Raw genomic sequence first — 21,113 nt, 5'->3', positions numbered from 1 at the left:
TAGTGTGACTGGTATAACCAAGTTTAATGCATGATGCTGTTAAATCAGAACATGGCACAAGATCATTAATAAACTCAAAATGTAGGTATCACATCAGACAAGTTCTCAGAGAGGGAGCGAGTATGTATGTTTAGGGTTTAATTCTGGCTATACAGTGCTGACGAAATGTTAAGTTGTAAATTAGAGAGAGATATGATTTAAATGAAAAAGACAATATATATATGTCTAAATGTTTGAAAAACTTTATTTTGGAGAAAATATATAAATGTAAAAAAAGAGAAACTACTGGAGCTAAATCACACAAATATAAGTAAGGAGTAAGTTAGGCATCATGTAATTCATCATGCTGTTAAATCAGTACATGGCACAAGATCATTAATAAATTCAAAATGTAGATATCACATCAAACAAGTTCTTAGAGAGCGAGCGAGAAAACATTTATCGATGCATTCAATAATAAATCTTAATAAACAGTATTGCAATGTGTATTATAACAATAACAAATCTTAATAACCATTATTGCAAGGTGTATTATAAAATGATGTGAGCCTGATGTAACCTCATATGTTTCACGTACAACTGAAAACTTGATAAAAATACAAGACAAGAACTAAGATGTTTATATATTTCATTATTTTTTTTATTGCTATCACATTTCAATACTTTTAACTGATACAGAAAAAAAGACAAAAGCCATTTTCAGTAGGAAAAACAAAATTGTTATATATAATATTTTTAGACAAAGAACAACTCTGTTTATTTTACAAATAAATCATCTATGTGTATCGAAGATCATTAAAGAATTCTCTAAATAACTACATGTAAGTAAACAAGTATGTAGAATCTATAAGTGTTTGGTATTCACATCTTTGCAATTATTTCTTGGCTACTGGGGCATGCTCAAGAATTTTTCAGCTGTGATGGGTGTACATGGTTCTCCTGTGTGGTGGCGGAAGTATCCCGGGCTGCCATTTATAAGGTACTTCTCTTTCCTGCACATCAATAATCTGGAGAAAAAAATACTAATATTTAGATATAATTTTATTCTCTTTCTAGACATGAATAGTGACATTTGAATTTGAGTTTGTATGAATAATTTTTAACAAGAAGGAGAAACAAATGGCATGGAAGTTTCAACAAGGAATGGAAGTGACAACAAAAACTGAAAGTACAGTACATACAGGAAATGAGAAACAAAAGTGCCAAAAAAAAATGAAGATATATCTTCATTTCAGAAGACAGCAAACTTTGTTTGCATTTATTTATGCAGAAAATGTTGTATTTGTTAATACTGACGATGATCAATACTGAGAAATGTTGATAACCAAGTTGTTTATGTGGGTCACAGTTACTTTTTGTTTGATACAGTGATGCTGTACTTTTCAGAATGCATGCTCATATCTAGTTTAATGACAACAAGCATCAGGAGTTAGCAAGATCACTTAAATTTAAATGTGTAAATAATTAGTTAAGTATCACAAATCACAGTTATCTATATTTGATACTGCAGTGTAGTAATCCTTAGAATGCATGTACATATCAAGTACCATGCAAGTGTCTGACAAACTCACTGTGTGTGTGATTTGGATTTTTAACGTAGCTTTAACAATTTTACAGTCACATCGCTACGATGTCTGCAATGTGACAGTTTATAATGATGTCTAGCACTTGGGCATCATGCCGCAGACATGTAGCATGATGTCCCACCCAGTCACATTACACTGACACCAGGCCAACCAGTCTTTGGTATGACAACCGGTGATTGAACCCATGACCTCCCACATCTGAGGTGGACGCTCTAACCACTAGGCCACCAGAGCAGTGAGAAACTCACTGCAACATGATTTGTATACAAGATCACAGGAGCATGAAAACTTGGACAAAATTATTTGATTTTGGTATGACTGTGCACTAATTTTCAAGATGCATCTGCATATCTATTTTCAACGATAGTGCAAGCAACTTTGCCTCAGAAACTGACCTAAACATAAAAAGTTTATATGATAACTGGAGCATGATGCAAGTCAAAGTGACCTACTTTTGTTAAAACACTGTAACCCTCCTCAGGATGCATGCAAAGATCTATTTTCAGCATTGTAAAAGTAACTGTGTCTCAGAAAGTGTCTAAAATGTAGAATGAATGACCACTGGATTGTGCAAGATAGGTGTGTGATCTATTTTTTGTATATGGTATAGGATTCCTAAGGCTGTATGCACATATAAAGTTTCATAAATGTAAAAGCACTGTCTCAGAAACTGACTTACATCATAACAAAATTGTTGCATCAAGTCAACATTACGTTGCATTTGGTCATAAGTTAAACTATTTAACAATACAGTGTAGCATTACCAATCGAATGAGCAAATAGTTATAGACAAGTAAACAGTACTAAGACACATAATGTTATCCCAAAGTTTATGAGTCATCTACTAAGTCTCATATGTAAAGCAATAACACATAACAAAAATGTAACAAAAAAATGTAATGAAAATGATGATAAGAGTATTATAATATGATGTAATAAGACAGGTAAGAGTTCTTGAAGTACTGCTTTCTAAGATTTAAAACAGTTCAATACAACAGAAGTTTTTTTAATTGTCTGAGCACTTACCATTGTACACAAAAACAATAAAGAGGAATTTTGAAAGATATTTTAAGCAATCTGTACAGAAGCTGATCACAATCATCAACAAGAACCAAATTCATCAAACTGGGTGTAGAGAAATATTATACTGGGTTTCTAGAATGGATGATATTTAATGATGAGTGAAAGGTGGGGAAAACACACAAAATGAAACTTGATACAGTGCAATGACATTGAACAAGTGCTGAAGATTAACCAGATGAGATAATTTTTGTGATGGTGTGTTGAAGCATGACATATGGTGGAATATAACCATTGTTGAAAATTAACATTTGAATTTATTCAATTACAGAATGTTCTTCCAACCAGAGCTACTTGCCAGAGGAAGACCAGCAATGGTAATATCTGTTTGACACAGCCATCACAGACTCCAAATGTTTTTTTTTATTGAAAATATTTGGAAGACTACAATTCTGACTTCAGAGACATATGGACACTAATTACCATATATTACAGCACTTGGTGCAGTTTGGGTGTACTTGTCTCTTTGCCAATTACAAAGTTTTTACCAGAGAATTCTAATGAGAATACATATTGTTATATACCAAGAGGAACATACAACAATTTAATTTCTTTAACAAAATTAAAGTTACTCATTCATGTGCAACATTATGCTGTATCATACTGAACCCTTAAATCTAAATCAATAATAATCATGTCAGGTCAAGACACATCAAATACAAATAAAGAAATCAGGTACATTATAATTAAATGGACCTAGAGGAGAGAACATAGTGCTAGAAACCAAAAATAGACAGTACTCCTTTCAAAAGTAACTTTGATTTAATGAGCTGATGGTATGGTGAGTAATTAATTATTCAAGATCAAGACGAATGAGTACATTATTTAATGTACTCATTGTACTCAATGTTAACAAAAAGTCTTATTCTTGGCTACCAAATGCAAATCAACAAATGGTCATGTGTGGTTCATTATAAACAAGTTCCTCTGTATTACATTCCACACAAATGTATTATTCAAAACCTCACTATAAAGGTGATATTTAAGCAAGAAATGCCAAGAATATAGATCTTTTTAATAGCTTTAATAAGGAAGTATTAGAATACAGTTTAGATAAGGTGTAATTATTTTATTATACATATTACAGAGTCTAACTGTTTTGTCCAAATGAAAAACAAATGCAAATCAGGAACTAGTTGTTCAGTATTCTGGAAAAATTTTATTCACCCTCATGGGAGGGCAATATTTCCATCATTTGGTCAGGTATTTTCCTCCCAGAAAACTAATCACTATAAAATAGCAACAGGTAAGTATTACATCAATAAAATTGGTTTTACCCCCCACACCTAATTAACTACATATTTTTTCTGTAAAATAAAATACCTGACCCACAACCTTCAAAATTTTATTTTAGAAAAGCAAATGTTTAGACAATCAACCCTCAAAATTTAAAGAAAAAACACTAAACCACCAGCCCTCAATATTTGCGCCTAAGTAGCACTAGACTACCAACCCACAAAATCAACACACAAAAGAAACATGACCAACCAAACACTAAGTTTTTGGAAAACATATACCACAGTCCTTAAATTTAAAAACAAAAACCACAAAGCCACCAACCATCAAATCCTTTCAAAAGCTACCAGAATCTTAACATTTCCTGTGAAAATTCATGAGTTCCAAGCCTGCCTGTGGAACTTTTTCCGTGATGAGGCAGATACCTTTATATTTTCTAGCACTTTTGACCTGATAAAGACAGTAATTCAAAATGAAAACCTTGTAGCAGTAGGCTATGCTATCATAATGATAACCTCATGTAAATAGACTTTACCATTAAAATTTAGGTGAATACTGGTAAGTTCTATGAAATGTAGGTTATAATCACATGGAGTTAAAAAAAACACAGGCAAATATGGTAATGCAAATTTTTTTCTATTTTTAGTAATGGTGGTCACTTTGGTGAGTGTATCATGTCATTTGTGCAAACTTATTCAAGTGGTTTTTGTGAAATAAAATACAAAAACAGGTGTTGGAGGACACAAGACACATGATACAAGACAGACTACACTCACACTTTATCTTAAGGCCAGGTTAGCTAAACTGTACAAAAAATATAAGCATTCAGCCCACCTTAACTATGACTGGTTGTGGTGTGATATCCTTTTGATATGGTATCTCTTCCACATGTGGCAGGATCGCAGACTTCAGGTTTTCCTCACTAATCATTGGGACCTGAAGAAAAAGATGACCATTTCAAAATATCTGATACATTTGTAATGATGGCATTTATCTTTAGGTGATGACATTATTATGGTGTCAACATATAAAATACATTATATTTGATGTAGTTCTCTAGTAAAAAATTTAGATCATTTGCAAACAAATTTGGTCCACTATTAAGTCTGTCAACCTCCCCACATCCTATGTCACAGGAGATAAACTCGTCTCATTGATCCAAACTTCTGCAGGAACAAAAACCAAATGTGCGTATCAGCAATCTTGGCTATATATTGACCATTAAATGTTATGTTATACAAATGTAAAGGTGAAATTTGAAAAGTACTTAATGAAGACAAACCAAAATAAGCTTAAACCTGTACTCCAACAAGATATAAAAAAAGGCACAGATGATAAAACTCTTTAAATGGTGCTTGAAATAAAGTATAATATATAACATCTTTAAAATATTGTGCCAAATTTGTAACATGAATCACATTTTCAAAAAAGTCCCAGGTTTTGTCTGGAGGCAAATTCCAAAAAAACAATTTTAGGAAAATAAATCCAATGTTAAATTTCATTGAAATGAATATAAAAAAAGATAAAGGTAAAAATATAAAATCCTTAAAACGTTATTGCAAATTGTGTTTTTATTTGTCTGTGCATGTGTGTGTACATGTCAAAACTTGTGATCTTTATGTTGTGACTTGACATTGGGACTAACATGCTACTTTTTCAAATATTAAATTTTGTTATACATGTAGTTTCTAATTTGCTTGCAGTCTGGATACTCCCCAGGTCAGTTGATATGATCATTAACTAAATTTAGTCAATCATTTAAGAGTTTGGTCAGTTCTAGAAGGGTCACAGTTTACATACACGATCTCAGCTGCATCAAACTGGCTGCCAGATTAAGATATCATCTAATGCCAATGAAAACTAACTCCACTAATGATTTACTCTTATTAAGACCAATCAAGATTGACTTGTAAAATTCATTTGGCTGATTTTGCAGCATATTTCAAACTTCCTGCATTGGGTAGGGGGACATTCCAAGATCAGCTGAAGAAACAGTATGTCTCCTTCTATTACAAACCCATGCTGGTCAAAAATGAAAAATAAATAATTTCATTGAAATTTGCAATTTTTGTATATTTGACAATTGACCCTCTTCCAGGGAAAGGAGTAAGGCAGAGTTATGGACAGTTTGATGTGGAGATATGGAGTGTAGCACTAAAGGGGGGGGGGGGTACCAGGCTGCAGTTTTTCCATAGTATACTCTGGAAAAGGATGGAATACCAGAGAAAAGCATGGAAAAAACAGTGGAAAATTGAAATATTTTGAAGAATTTGGCATGGAAACCCTCAACATTGTGCATGGAAAAAGCAGGATCTGGCTGGAGAACCATGGACAGTTTGGATTTAGAATCTTTTTCAGCATGGAAAACCCTGGAAAAGTGTGGCCAGTTTGGACTTGAAATTTTTGGATATATTTCAGCATAGAAAACTGCAAAAGAACTTAGGTAGTCTGTTTTCAAGACTGGCATTTAGAATTATTTTTCATTTCTTCTGCTCAACTGATTAGGGTTAGCCATGCAGAAAAATCTCAACAATTCTCACGAGCTTCTTATAAACTGCACATTTGAACCTTGTTAACAATGTATGCAAAAAGGGTAGATTTTGTGAGTTCATGTGTGCAGTTTGTTAAATCTAGTGAGCCAAGGAATAACTAACCCAATTTTCACATGTGCAGATTTTGGACTTTGATTCCACACAAGATAAATTTGTCCTAAGTTGGATTCTCTCACGTGTTTTCCACATGAGCAATTTGGACTTAAATATTATGTGCAAATGTTGGATATCTATCATTACATCCAGACCAATGTCAAATAGACATTTCACTGGAATACAATATTATTCAAGGACAAGATTATAATGTTTAAGTGCCCCATCTGCACATTGTATGCAATTTTTCTTAAACAGTGGTATCAAAAAACTTAATTTTTAAACAATTTCAAGTAGCAAATGTACAAGAAACAATTTTATGTTGTGAATAATGTAAAATAGTATCATTAAGATGATGGCGATTATTATTATTATTGTTAGTATTATCTGCTGCCAGAAGCAAATAGTTATTTACATACTCAGTACAAACTTTAAATTGTATATAGTTTGTGCTTTCTTTGAGAGAAATCAATCCCATTCTGTCGGCATTCTACAAAGAATTGTTTGCTTTTTATGAAGAAATTGAATAATAAAATCACGCATGATAAAATGTGGTTTTCTGCAACTGAGATCTAGTTCAATATCAAGTTCTTAACAGCAGTTATTTCACTTGTATACAGTTCTGAGACTGGTTTACAAACCTTGAAATATACGCACAACAACTTTGGGGTATTAGAAAAAAGAATTACTGTGACAGCCTCATTTTAAAAAAAATAATTTAAAATGAAATTTTTTAAATTAAACTACACAATTTAGCTCATTAATATGGGAAATTGTATTGCAAGCTGTACCGAAACATGTTCAGCAACTTATTAGAAGCCCGGAAATAATTTTTAATTATGGAATTATCATGTTGGTGAAAAGAATCAAAACTTTTACATTTTGTTGGTTTATGGGACTAGTTTGGAGGCTGTTCAGTAGGGTCTATGTCTATTGCTGCGCAGCTTTCACATAAGATTTAATATGTTAGATGAGGTTTTGTACTCTTGCTTCAAGTAATCACTGAGATGATAATTTTGCAGATCATTACTATTTGTGACTGCGCGTGCCAAACCACAGTTCTCAATACACTGTTGTCAGTCGCCAACAATAGATTGACGAAGTTAGCAAACTGCATGCAAGCTTGTTAATCTATATTTCCAATATTCTTCTCACATGTCAAATCTGGCAATTCTTCAGAGATCATTGCATCTACTTTTTTCATTTTTTAAACAAGACTGGAGCACTATATTTCAAAGATAAGAAGAAAGTAACTTTTCATTGCTTCGTTTTGTTTACAGATAGAGCATTTAAGTACTTTGCTTGGACATGTAGCCCTTGCAAAATGGGTGGTGTGTGTGTGATTTAGATTTTTAACATAGCTGTTATGTATATTTGATTTAATTTTATCTGACCTAATATATATTTATTTCAATTTAACTGCTTGTCAGTTTTAAATTTTTATTTTGTTTTATTTTTCATTACATGATATTGTAGCGTAAATTTATTCACTAGAGATAAAAAAAAATTGGAAATAGTTTGACCTTGACTGTTAGTTTATAAACACCAGGTATTGATTTAAATCCTGACCTTGTTTCAAAATTTGTAGCAACCATTGAAAACAAGTTCTATTTTATTTTAAAATGATTAGTTTTCAATAGGGTTACACTGGATGTACATGACCTATAACAGGTACTTGCTTTCTATAAGCTTCCAGAAGAAGATCACGTGACCCCTTGTTTACGTTTAGAAAACCATATAACCCATGTTTTGGAGAGTTAATCTCAGTAGAAGCTGGGCTGTGAAACTGTTGCATGTTATATTGTTTGGAGTTATTTCAAATTACTTTGATTTAAAAGGATTAATTCTGTTATTTTTCTGGAAAATACATGTGCTCACGTAATACTGTGGAACAAGAACAGTTTTTTAAAAAATTATTCAGCTATCAGAAACCGGAGTGGTAATTCTTGTTTCTACAAGAACTGTAGACTTCAACACTACAGATTGAAGCATACGTCATCGTCTTCCATCTTGGATTCTTCATCAGGATTCAAACGTGAAATCAGTAGAACATTTTGTTATTAGGACTGCTAAACTTTTATTCTTAGATTATTCTTGGATTATTTTTGGATTCTATAAAACCGTAAGTTCATTTTTTTCTTCATATTTACAGATTTTTTCCAGGGAAATAAATTATTGTATATTTTTCAAAGCTTGTTGTTTTCACTCTTTCTTGTATTACTGTTTATTCGAGCCTAAACAAGTAACATAATAATAGCTTTAACAATTTTCCAGTCATATCGCTACGATGTCTGCAGTGTGGCAGTTTAAAGTAATGTCTAGTACTGGGGCATCATGCTGCAGACATGTAGCATGATGTCCCACCCAGTCACATTATCCTGACACCAGGCCAACCAGTCCTAACACTAACCTCTTAATACTGACTGCCTAGCAAGGCTGCTGTTAGTACCATTTTTAGAAGTCTTTGGTATGACTTGACCAGGGCTCGAACCCATGACCTCCCGCATCCAGGTTGGACAGTCTAACCACTAGGCAACTGGAGCGGTGCAAAATTGGTGGTAGAGCTCAAATTTAGGATTTCTTTAAAAGATGATGATAAACAACACTTAGAGATGTTTCTCAGGCTTCTGAAGTGATTTTCAAATGTTGAACTAAAAAAAAAATCTTTGTGCTGATCGAGTAAATAGTCCCAAAAAAATTTCAGGATAATACAGTGTACTAAATGCTGTTGTAATTTATTTCAGTGGATGGTACCTGAATCATATGAAAAAGCAGGTTTATATTCTGAGAGGATTTGTTTAGAAGAGGTGGTTAAATGTGACTGTGCTCAAAGAAAACATTTTTTTAGACACAGGCCCCTGAGGGCTCAAGTGACTTAAATAAAAATTACTTGCCCTGATTGCAATTTTCATGTGCCCAAAATTGCCCCCTTTTCAGTATTATTTTTTAAAAAATCAGTGCAATTGCTACACTTCAAATATAAAAAACCCCACAAAATCATTAGACTGGTTCTAGCTGGTTTCTGTTCCATAAATATCTGAAACAGTATTTTAGAATCACATGTATGTTAAAGCCATATGAGCACTAGTTATAATAACAATATGTTCCCAATTCATAGATCACAATATTTATGCTTTGATTTGTACTCAGTGCTTACTGCTTTCAATAGACGTATGTGCAAGTAGTGCAATCGATTTCTCAAGTGATAGGCACCCAGGTACTGGGCTATCAGACATTTTGTTGTTGTTGTTGCTAAGGGTTTAATGCCATTTTTCAGCACAAGATAGGCTATACATGGCAGCCAGTATTAATGGTGGAGGAAGATCCTGGGAAAACCCAGGAAAGAACCACCAACCCACGAGAAGCTACCGGCAAGCTTTCTCACATATCCACACTGGCCGAGCCCAAGACTCAAACCCATCCAGACAGAGGTGAGATGGAATTGATCTGTGATGGAGAGCGCTTAAGACCGCTCAGCCACCTCAGATATTTTGAGCACTGAATGTAATTCAAATGGATAATATTTTAGTTTGTCACTTAACAGTGTGTGATTTTATGAGATGGGAGGGGTCCTCTCAGGGTCTCAGCCAAATGAAAATTATTTTATAGGGAACTCTCATTTTCATTAAAATATTTCATGGTGTTCCAGCCAAATATTACAGTTTTGTCCAGGCCAGTATTCCAGGATTTGCATATTAGAATTACCCATGCTTTTCCATGTCTTTTTTTCTCCAGGGTTTTCAGCATACCATGGACAGAGCTTGAAATATTAGTCCAAATACTCCAGTATTTTCCATGCTTAAATCATCCAGCATTTTCCATTTCTTTTTTTTCTCATGGTTTTCCAGCCTACCCTGGACACTGCCTGGAATACTAGTCCGATTACTCCACCATTTTCCATGGTTTTTAATGGAATACTATGGAAAATCTATAGCTGGGTAATTGATCACAGAGCAACAGTAGAACAAAACTGAACCAATTTCATACAATCCATGACCATGCCTATTTCATTGAGAGGCAGTCATATACTGTGGGATTTCAATTGTGAAGATCATTTCAGCTTAAATATAGCATTAATTCATGTATACGTGCATTTAAAAATGCTTTCATTTGTGTAAATCAAGTGGTTTCTGTGACATTAAAATGAATTTAGGATTATCCTGCAGACAGCATGGTCTACAGTGGCAAGATTATCACTCCAATCTACAAAATTAGCAAGTAATGTTTACCTTTTTTGAGAGAATATGTGTACATGTATACGGTTTAATGACATGACAGAACTATACAAGTGATGCTGCTCATTAAAAGCAAAATTCTAAAAAGATGTGAAGATAAAAAAATTGCCCAAAAATGTTTAGGAAGAACACCTTTCAGATGAATGTAAACATGCAACAAGATAAAAAATGAGAGGTACACACCTTTATGTTCAGACTGTAAAACAGAGAGAGAGAGAGAGAGAGAAAGAGAGAGAGAATTATACCACTGCAGGTCTATGTTTGTGAAGTAGTGATGTTATGTCTGCAAAGCTGTCCCTCAAAGATTTACGGCTCCGGCAGTCTTTCAGTTTTCTGAGAGAAAAAGCAAACTCAAAATCAATGCATTACTAAGCAACAAAATATGAAATATGCTAACCTTGGTTAGAATTTATTAGTGTCTGTTAGTACCAAATCAATCAACAGATAAGAGCGGCTAAGGGCTTTTTGAAGTCTCAAATCTCTAAACAGCTTTTCAGATAACCATTTTTTTCACAATAAAAGTAACAAGAATGTAATATGTAAGATGTAATAACAATATTCTATTATTCTGACACATGAAACTCATCTTTTTGTATGTACTACATGCTATACACCCCCCATGCAAACAGCACAAAGGTAAACAATGATTCACTTGTGAGAAATTTCCTGTTTTCTCACTTTCCAATTATTTTAATAAGGAGGATGTTTATTGTTCCCTAGGAGCCATGCATAAACACACAATAAAAATGAAAGTGATGCATGATGCATCATATTAAAATACAATGCTGAAATGGCAAAAAAATTAATAGATGTTATTTAATTAATGGAATTATAACTTCCTATTAATTGTGGTTGGGCCTAGGTTATGTTATAACTTAACATACAAGACTTACATGTGAACCAATTACATTTTGAAAGGAAGAGGGGTATAACTAAACCCCTAAAGTGTGGAATACTATTTGGTAATCCAGACCTTTTCTGAACGAAATATTGCATCGGTTATAGGTATAACAACAAAAACCAAATGAATGAATGTAACACTAGATGAAATATTGTTGTATGTAGAACTCAATGGGTTTTAACAGGAGACTGGTCACATTATGAACATTAAAACACAACTATTAGCATGGCATCCTGAAAAAGATGATTCTTTCTACACAAATGAAAATGATGCATCATTACAGACCAATATTGGACAAATTTATGGGTATGTGCATGCAGCCAGTTATGGCAGATAAATGAAACAAAGTGGCAGAGAAGAACTTCAGGTTTTAAAAAAATGGCTATTACTACTGACCAAAGAAAATCTGAAATCCTTAAAAGCAAGCTGCAGTGCCAGAAAAAAAAAGAAAACCTACACACTTTGGCACACATACTCTATAATGTGGGTCACAATGTGCTGACTGGAAAGTACTGTAGTAGTTCATATGATAGGTTCTCAAACACTGTGTCATGACCCACAGGTTTGAGGCAGGTGATGTATTAGCCATACACTGAATACCCAGAAGTGTTCCCTGGGTGCAATAGCTTTGAGAATGACTGGTTTATATCTTCGAAAAACAAATACTTACCGCTGATATTTATTAGGTCTTGGCTGATTGAGTTTTTTCTCCAAACAATGATCTGTTGAAAGTTAAACGCACTTGCAGGGATGCAGATATCCACTGTCAATGTCCAATTTTGAAGTTTGTTCTTATGGACAAACAATGAATAGCAAAGTTACTTGTCCATGGATAAGGAATATTGTGTCCTGTTAACTTGAAAGGGCAGTAGTTCCCATTTTGTTGCAGTGATGTTTAAACAAGTGCCATTCATACTTAGCAATGAGTACTATATGGGAGTTTTGTATATTTATAAAGTGTATGCTGAAATGTATCTGTTAGGACTGAAACCAGTTGCGGCTTCTATGGATGCAACAAACTGATACAAACAGTACTGGTTTTGACAATATCTTTCGATGGTTACATCACAACAAATTTCATTAGCTGGAGGACAGGGCTTCCCTGAGGAATCTGTTGAACCAATTGTTGGGCTCCTTGAAACCATGATGCACAATATTTGATACATTATCCTGAGAATGCATCTAGATGGAACATTTTCTTATAAAGCTAAGGACCAATGGTGAAAAGTTGATTGAAAAGTTTAAAAAATGGGCTAAAACTTAACTTGACTATGACTGGGAATACAATAAAAAGAGAAAATGGGAGTTCAAGTATTCTTGGCTGCTGAAGTTTTGTTGGCCCAAGGCCAAAGAAAATCAAACAATCTAATCTTGTAATATATGTAAGAGACACCCTTCAACTGCAGACAAAAACCAGTGGATTGTTTGCAGGATAGGTAATCACAAGGAACGACACACTGTTCACACTCCTTAGAATACAGTGCCAAGCACAATACACGCTGGTTAAACCAAGGGCCTGAAACAAGGCATTTCATACATAAAGCCAAGCAGCCAAGTTATCAGCCAGAAGTACAACTGTGTACAGGCCAGTCTGAGCCTGAGCCAGTTAATGTAGACTTTATGCAGGACGTCTTTGGCGACAGCAGAAGTGAAGCAGGCCATAGCTTCTGATCAGTGTTCTCTTTAGTAATGAGTGTGGACTGATGACTGTTTGTGACCATTTAACTTTTTTCAGAGTTACGTTCCTCCTTATTTTATTTGCCAACAAACTGACTAAAAAATACAACAAATTACTTAAAGGTTTGTGTCAACTGTATTGGTTTCTCATATCTGTACTCTAAGTATATCTTTTACTGCTAAAATAAGACAAGTTGAAATATCCAGTATATTTTACATGTCACATGCATACATTTAAATGGTTCAGCTTAATAAAAATAAACATTTTAACAGTCCTATCTTTGACTGTTCTCTTTAAGTATGAAAATACAGTCAAGTGGGCCTTTTATATGGACAAGTAAACTTTTTAATTCTGACAACTTGACTTTTTGGTAAAATTTCTGCAACAATGACTTGCAGATCATAATTCTTGGTGTCAGACACCAGAAGTCATGGATGGCAGCACCACCAAGTGTTACACTGTGTTTTTGCTAAATGATTTGCAGTATGACCTTATATTGTAAATTCTAGTCCAAGACAGACTTTGTTAAAACAGTTCCTACTGAAGCAATTTGTGTCACTGCAACATTCTAATATATTGGTTGATACTGGATTCATTTACATTTTAATTTCTGTGTTCCAAGCATATCTTTTTATGTAATTTAGCTATACTTCAAATTGTTTAAGTTATCCAACTTTGATTATCATCCTGTTATTTTGAACATTTAGTTTTTTTAATTTTAAATCATTTTCTTGTACTTTTTTCTTGCATATTAAATAAAGCTTAATTTTGCAACATATTTCATTATGATAACATTTCATTTTGAATTAGAATTCTTCATTCTGCATTTTTCCAAATCATTTCCTTTCTTACTATGTAATTTCACTTATGCACCTTTTTTGTTTTTTTTGTAACAGCTGCCATATTTGATTGATGCCAGTTGTTTAAAATTGAAAGGTGTTCATGTCAGATGCCTACTGTCCAATTTGGTAACATTTTGTTGAGCAGAGCTTACAAAGTTGTTTAACAATTTTCTCTTTTTAGTATTGGTGCCCATATCTGATGGCAGATTGGCATTATTTTATAAACATGAAAGGCCTGCATGTCAGTATGCTCTCTTGTAATTGGTTCAGTGGTTTGTTAGATGAAGTTAAAAATAGCAGTTGAAGATAGATGCATGACAAACCTTACCATAAGCTTACCTGGCTTTATGGTATATTGTCTAGAACTAACATTACTGTACAGAACGTTTACAATAAAATTGTTGTGCAAAACAATTTCCTTCTTTACATGATTGTAACACTGAACTTAGACCCAGTTTGATTTCAAATGAGTTGGTTTCTTTTGCATCAAGTGGAAGCCTTTCATATACATGAGGAATTTTACATTGTTTAGCACATAAGTAGTGGTGAAAAACAATTCTTGTTTTTGTCTTTGCAAACTTGAATTTTTCATTCTAATAAATATTTTTGTTCATTCCCTAGGTGCAAGGTTTGCACAGTTTTGTTAAGATGCATTGGTCCAAACCTATCATATGGAATCACCAAACAATGAACAGAAAGATTCTTAGGACTGATGAATGGAGCTGCATGGTATGCTGAAATCAGACCAAACATAATGTTTGCCAAATAGGTAATAGCTTATCACTTAGCACTGTCAAAAAATATGAATTGACAAAGTGATAATATGTGAGCAGAAGAAACAAAAATAATTGGTTAACTTACCCAGTTCTGTACAGGATAACAACAACAAGTGCTCCAACAAGAATTACTGACATCAGAACTATAAGGACAATGGCCCATACAGGGAATGGCTCATCATCTTGACACTCATCATTGTCACAATGCTGACAGTAATTACCAGACCAGCCATTTATACAGCCACAGTAATAGTTTACATCAAAGTCCTTAATGCGCCTTATGTCATAGCAGCTGTAAGCTGTTCCATTTTTACCTGCAATACAAAATATACAGGCCATCAAAATACTGAAATATATATTTTCCACTTACTACTTCACTACCAAAAAGTAAAATTGACAAATCTAACAAAATGAAGGTTAGAATTCTAACACATGTTATGTCCTGCCTATTCTGCTGTATTATTAACATATGCCAAGTTTTAACAAACACGTGATATGCCCCCGAACCCCTATGATGAGCTATAGAAGTATTACAGATAATCTTTGACTCCATGGCCCCCACCCAGAGGAAGGGGTTGTAGAGTAAGATAACAACCCAATTTTCTGATTCTACTTAATGGTAAATTAAAAAAGTAAAAACAAACAGATCCTGGCATTTAAGCTACTATTCATCTGTTATGTGAAGAGAATTCCAAGAGTGTTTATGTTGGTGTGCATTGTTTTAATTTAAGCACTTTCAGGATATCTACATAATTATTCAGGTACCTCAATGACTATGACCACTACAGGATTCAAAGTGTGAAACTATGCACTAACTGTAAATGTCCCATTTTAGAAAGCAAAAAAAGGTATCATGATTTTAAAGTGAGAGGGGCAGCTAAAACAAATTTGCTTTTTGGGGGGCATATTTGCTGGTTGATAAGCTCAGTTAAAATTTGGGAAAGTGCTCATGTACATATAATCCTACCTCTCCCACGAAATACTCATAATTCATTGCATCCAGCTTCAAGTTGAAAAAGTCAATAACTTTTACAAACATTGTGGAAGCACCGTGACTGGTTAATATGTCTATTGTAGCAAGGTATCTTTGCTGACTTTGTAAATAGTTCCCAAAGCTAGCCTGTTAAGTGGTAGAGATTACATTAGGCCAGTGTTTGTCTAATGGTGTTGTAAAAATGGAGAAATGATCTGGTAAGGACAAAGGCTGGCTGGTATATGTTCTTTAGGGAATGATATTGTTATAGGCTTAAGAAGTAAGGTTAATGACCTTTTGATCTTGGAAAAGATTGTAACATGTCACTGTCAGGAAAAGTTATAGGGAGGAAAGAAAAATCTGAGAAAATCTAGACTTTAGGTCAGTATAAGAGAGTCCATTATAAGATCTAGACCAGGTTGCATGCTACACTATCATCAAATGATGATCATGATATTTACAAAGTTTTACAAAAATGAATAAAAAAAACTGCAAGACTAGTTGTGGTCACAAGATAGTGTCACGGATGAATAGATGATGGATGGAAATGCAGACAGAATCCTATCTACCCTTCTCTCATAGAGGTGGTGGGGATTTAACAAGTTTCCTAATTCTGGACCTTATGGTCCTTAATGAGGAACATGATTAATGGATGAGAGTTGTGCACAAAGAAAGGGAAAGAAAAAGGTTAGAGATCATATATCTCAAATATAAAATGAATTGGGTAAGGAATGATTGAAATATGTGAAATTTGGAAGAGAAAAAAAAAACAAGAGCCCCTCAGAGGGTCCGATGCTCTAATGATTGCAGAGAATTTCCAGAAATCCTTGATAAACAACTCAGATAATCTTGAGAAACTATATCATATCAAACTTGATAACAAAATATTTCTTATAATTACAGCTGAGTTAGCATTTTCACAAGAGATTATACCTGTAATAATAGTACACACTTTTTTATCATTGTCTTTGATCTTTAACCTGATATCATGGATAGATCACATAACTTGTCTCAAACAATGTATAAAGATAAAATCTAAAATAAATATTTTTGGTGAAAAGAAAACAAGTTACTAAACCAACATCATTCAAAGAATTCTTCAGGTATATCCACACACTGTTTTCTAAAAAACTATTCATTCTTGTTTGTGTTGTCAAGTTCACAAGACAATGCAACTAAAAACCAGAGTGAAGTTCTCTGACCTTATTACAGTTCTGAATATCGACTTGATTTGACTGGAATGCAACAAAACACAAAGTCTACTGAAAATTCATTTGTATATGTACAAGTAAAAAAAATCAGTGAAGTGCAAAAATGCAAGTATTACATATGACTAGACCACAGGGCCAATCAGCTTTGGATTTCAAACTCTTTCACAAAAGTGCAGATATGTTGCTCAGATCTGCAACATTTTCATTCAGAGCCAATTATAAAGTGTAGTAGGTGTTTCAGTGTTAATGTAACCAATTGTTGAACAAGAATAGGGACAACAAGTTTTTCAACATGGCCACTTTGGTGTCATGCTGGAGGCTAGATGAGTACAATTTTCATTCAGAACTATCAACAGTGTATCACTATTTTCAGAAGTGTGGATATGTTGGTAATCAGATCTACATATTGCAAGGAGTGTTTTAGTGAATACCATATGTGAATGCCATCATTCGTTTCAAAGGAATAATGATATGATTTTCAGATAGTCAGTGCAATGTTAGAGGTCAGATGAACATCATTTTCATTTAGAACCCACTTCCTGTACATATTGGTACTCTTTATAAGTGAAGCTAAGGAATAATGATATGATTTTTCAAATGGTCAGTGCAATGTTAGAGGTCAGATGAACATCATTTTCATTTAGAACCCACTTCCTCTACATATTGCTACCCTTTATAAGTGAACCTACACATCAATATTATCACAGTTATTGTGAGAAAAACCCATGTCACAACAACCATCCAGTCAGCAGAAATACTGATAACAATATTTTCAAGATAGCCAACTGGCATGATATGCACTCTGGACAAAGATTACCCTTTAGGAAGCATGCATAAGTCAGGTAGGTGTCATGTGTGCAAGCATCACTGTAGTATCTATCTTTGCAATGTGTTCAATATGAGCGATGAGTTTGTTTTTGGAGAGTTCATTTCATACAATTTACCCAGAATACTGAACATGCCATTTTATATTTGGGGTCAGTAGATCGAGTCTTCCATTCAGAAATATGGGACTTCATGACAGCCTTGAATCTACTAGCCCCAATTGAATTGAGCACCTTCTCATGTTATGGGAAACAAATATATCCCTGCAAAATGACAAAGCTAACTGCTGAGAAGCACAGTAATGTCCAGTTCAAGACTGTGTGGCATCCAGTCACCATAAAGTAAAAATGGTATGTTAGACTTAGTGGCATCTCTCTTAGATTGAAAAGGTACCAGGCTGAAACCATTTGATCAAATGACAAGCTTACTTCCTTTGTAGACACTAAGTATTTTGTGTTATAACTTCAAATTGCCAATGCAGGAACAAGTTGCTGCAAAAAGTGCAAAATGTCAGAAATTCCCAATTTAGAAGGAAATGGGAAAATAAGTTGACTCAGTGAAAAGAAGGGGAGTCCTTTTATCACTATCGATAACTCTGAGCACAGAAAGATTCCAATGAACTTACTCAGTTAATACATTCTAAAGCAGTAGAAAAATGGGATAGGCAGACATTGGTAGTTACAACCAGATGTTTGTACCCTGATTAACTAGGTGGTTTTACACCTCAAGTGATAATTACTCGTAATTATTTAAAGTATAATTAATATAAGCTTTATCATACTGATTCCACAACATGCCTGTGATATTTTAAATGAAAAATTAATATTTATAATTAGTTATATCATTCATACTTTATATGTAACTATTACTGATGTGTGTTTTCCCCTTTATAAAGGCTATTTTTCTTATAAGGGCCACTTTCCTGCTACACAAGTGGTAACCTTATAAGAGGGGTGACCACTGTATCCAGCAACTAACATTGGATGGGTATATAAATTAATGCAACATAAAAAAAAATGTATGATGCTCATTTATTATGCATTTATCAGTGATCTTACTTTGGCATGTTCCTCCATTCTGACATGGGAACTCCAGCACAGCAACTGCAATTGTGATAACATCTGAGAACTTGGTGTTACTGTCCTTCACAACAAATTTAACCATCTCCAATCCAGTGAAATTTGACAGGTTTTGTTCATAGCTGACCTCTGCTACCAGCCAGGCCATGTCAGGTAGGTTAACACTTGATCTAACCACAGGACACTGTCCAGAGAAATGATGAGATAATGCTTTAATTTTTCTACCAACTGCTAGACATGTGTGTACAATCACTAAATTGTAGCAATCATTCTAATCAATGACAACATTATTTTTGTTGCATCTTTCAGTAAAATCTATCATTCTCTATTCCCCAAAATTATGCTTCTTGAAAAAAATGAATTTTTTAAAAGTTAGGATACAATTAAGCTTAAGTTACACTATGCATTGTAGAGAAATAATCTAACTCAGTATTTTCTTTCTATTTTATGTACCTGATTGTAATGAACAGTTAAATGGGGAAAGAAAAAAAGAACAAAATAAAGCCCATTGGACCTTTCTTTTAGAATAATGTTCCATGGTTGGACAACTCTCATGTGACTGCCTCTGTCAATGCTCAAACACCATACTCACCAATCTACTTTTTTCCCCCATAATTATCACTTATTTCACTGGTATGTTCAAATTATATAGGAATAGAAAGCAAGAAATCAGTTTTCAATTAGTGTTGGTCATTCTCACATGCATAGTAAAGGGACCTTATAAAGAGTAAATCAGTCCTAAAAGACAGCCTCTAATTGAAATATTAGATGAACAATGTCATATCTATTAACATATTCAGACAGAAAAGGTAATGATTGTTGTTGTTGTTGTTGTTGTATGGTTTAATGCCATTTTTCAGCGAATGATAGGCTATACATGGTGGCCAGTATAAATGGTGGATTAAGAACCCAGGAAAATCCCAGAAAGAACCATTGACCCATGAGAAGCTATGGGCAAGCTTTCTCATGTGCCCACATTGGCCAAGTCCAAGACTTGAACCCACGCAGACAGAGGTGAAAATGGCAGTGATCCATAACAGTGAAAAGGTCATGAACTAACCTACCTTAATATCATATCTCATTACTTATTAGTGTCAATAAAATGTCCTAGTAACAGTGTTGTCTTCTTGTTTGTAGCTTAAAATCAAGAAGACAGGGGAAGAATTGAATATGACAAAAATAACATTGCAACACATTTTTAAGAATGAAGCATACTCCCCCCAAAATGGAAAGTAATTCTCCCTACCCCCCAAAAAACTTGCTTGTTAACAACTGCGTGAAATGGGGGAATTACATTATATAAGCAGTAGTTGTTATATTTATGTTGATACTAGGTGCTACTCACCAACAATTGCTGCCATGGGTAATCACTATTCGTTAATTTATATTAATTGCATGCTGTATAATCTTCAATATACCCTGCTGTACATGCAACTTATTTATCATTAATTGACAAATAATGTGGACATAGGAAAGAGGAAGAGATATGATTTTTAAGCAGTTACAGTGCTAGTCAAAATCAACAAGTATATTCTGCTCAAACTGCAGTAGCCCAAATTTAACACCATTTAATTAATGGAAAAGATTCAACTTGAAAGATATTGTTATAATGCTGAAAGTTGAATTCTTAATACAAGTGACACCTTGAAATGGTTACATAATGAGATTAAAAAAATTTGATCACTGGCATGCAGGGTACTGACTGATATAATAAACACTTTATCTAATAATTTGTTTTCAAAACAGATGCACAATGTTTGGTGTTAGATGACACTAAAGATGGTCTGTGTCCATAAATTGATAGAGAAATACCATTTTGTGTTATTGTCAAGGATATTTAGCTTCTTATAATTCATGTCATAATTTCTTCATCATCTAGAATTCATACGTTATGAAGTATTCAGTATTTTGTTGATGAAGGGTTTTGGAACCCCTCACTATTCTTTTTATAGAATTGCCCATTCACTGAAATGCTTTGAATAAATATCTTCCCTATGCTGTAATAACCAATTATAGTAATCTGAATAACTGGTACCATGATGGACA

The 21,113-nt window shown here is 33.8% G+C and overlaps 1 protein-coding gene across 1 annotated transcript in view; it reads right to left on the bottom strand.

The window, feature by feature from the left end:
• Window positions 1-220: 220 nt before the first annotated feature.
• LOC149805308 (uncharacterized) overlaps window positions 221-21,113 on the bottom strand; it is a 471,406-nt gene continuing 450,513 nt past the window's right edge. The window contains exons 115-119 of the mRNA XM_089934018.1: window positions 19,047-19,251; window positions 15,065-15,293; window positions 11,028-11,115; window positions 4,737-4,838; window positions 221-1,007 (exon numbers count right to left, since the gene is read on the bottom strand). Of these exons, the coding sequence (XP_089790144.1) occupies window positions 912-1,007; window positions 4,737-4,838; window positions 11,028-11,115; window positions 15,065-15,293; window positions 19,047-19,251 (720 nt within the window). The 3' untranslated portion in view covers window positions 221-911. The remainder of the gene's footprint in view (window positions 1,008-4,736; window positions 4,839-11,027; window positions 11,116-15,064; window positions 15,294-19,046; window positions 19,252-21,113) is intronic.

This window comes from Sinohyriopsis cumingii, chromosome 2 (assembly GCF_028554795.1).
Source record: "Sinohyriopsis cumingii isolate HCF-2022 chromosome 2, ASM2855479v2, whole genome shotgun sequence".
Classification (NCBI taxonomy): domain Eukaryota; kingdom Metazoa; phylum Mollusca; class Bivalvia; order Unionida; family Unionidae; genus Sinohyriopsis; species Sinohyriopsis cumingii.
The sequence above is the reverse complement of the archived record's forward strand: the minus strand, read 5'-3'. Positions and strand labels throughout refer to the sequence as shown.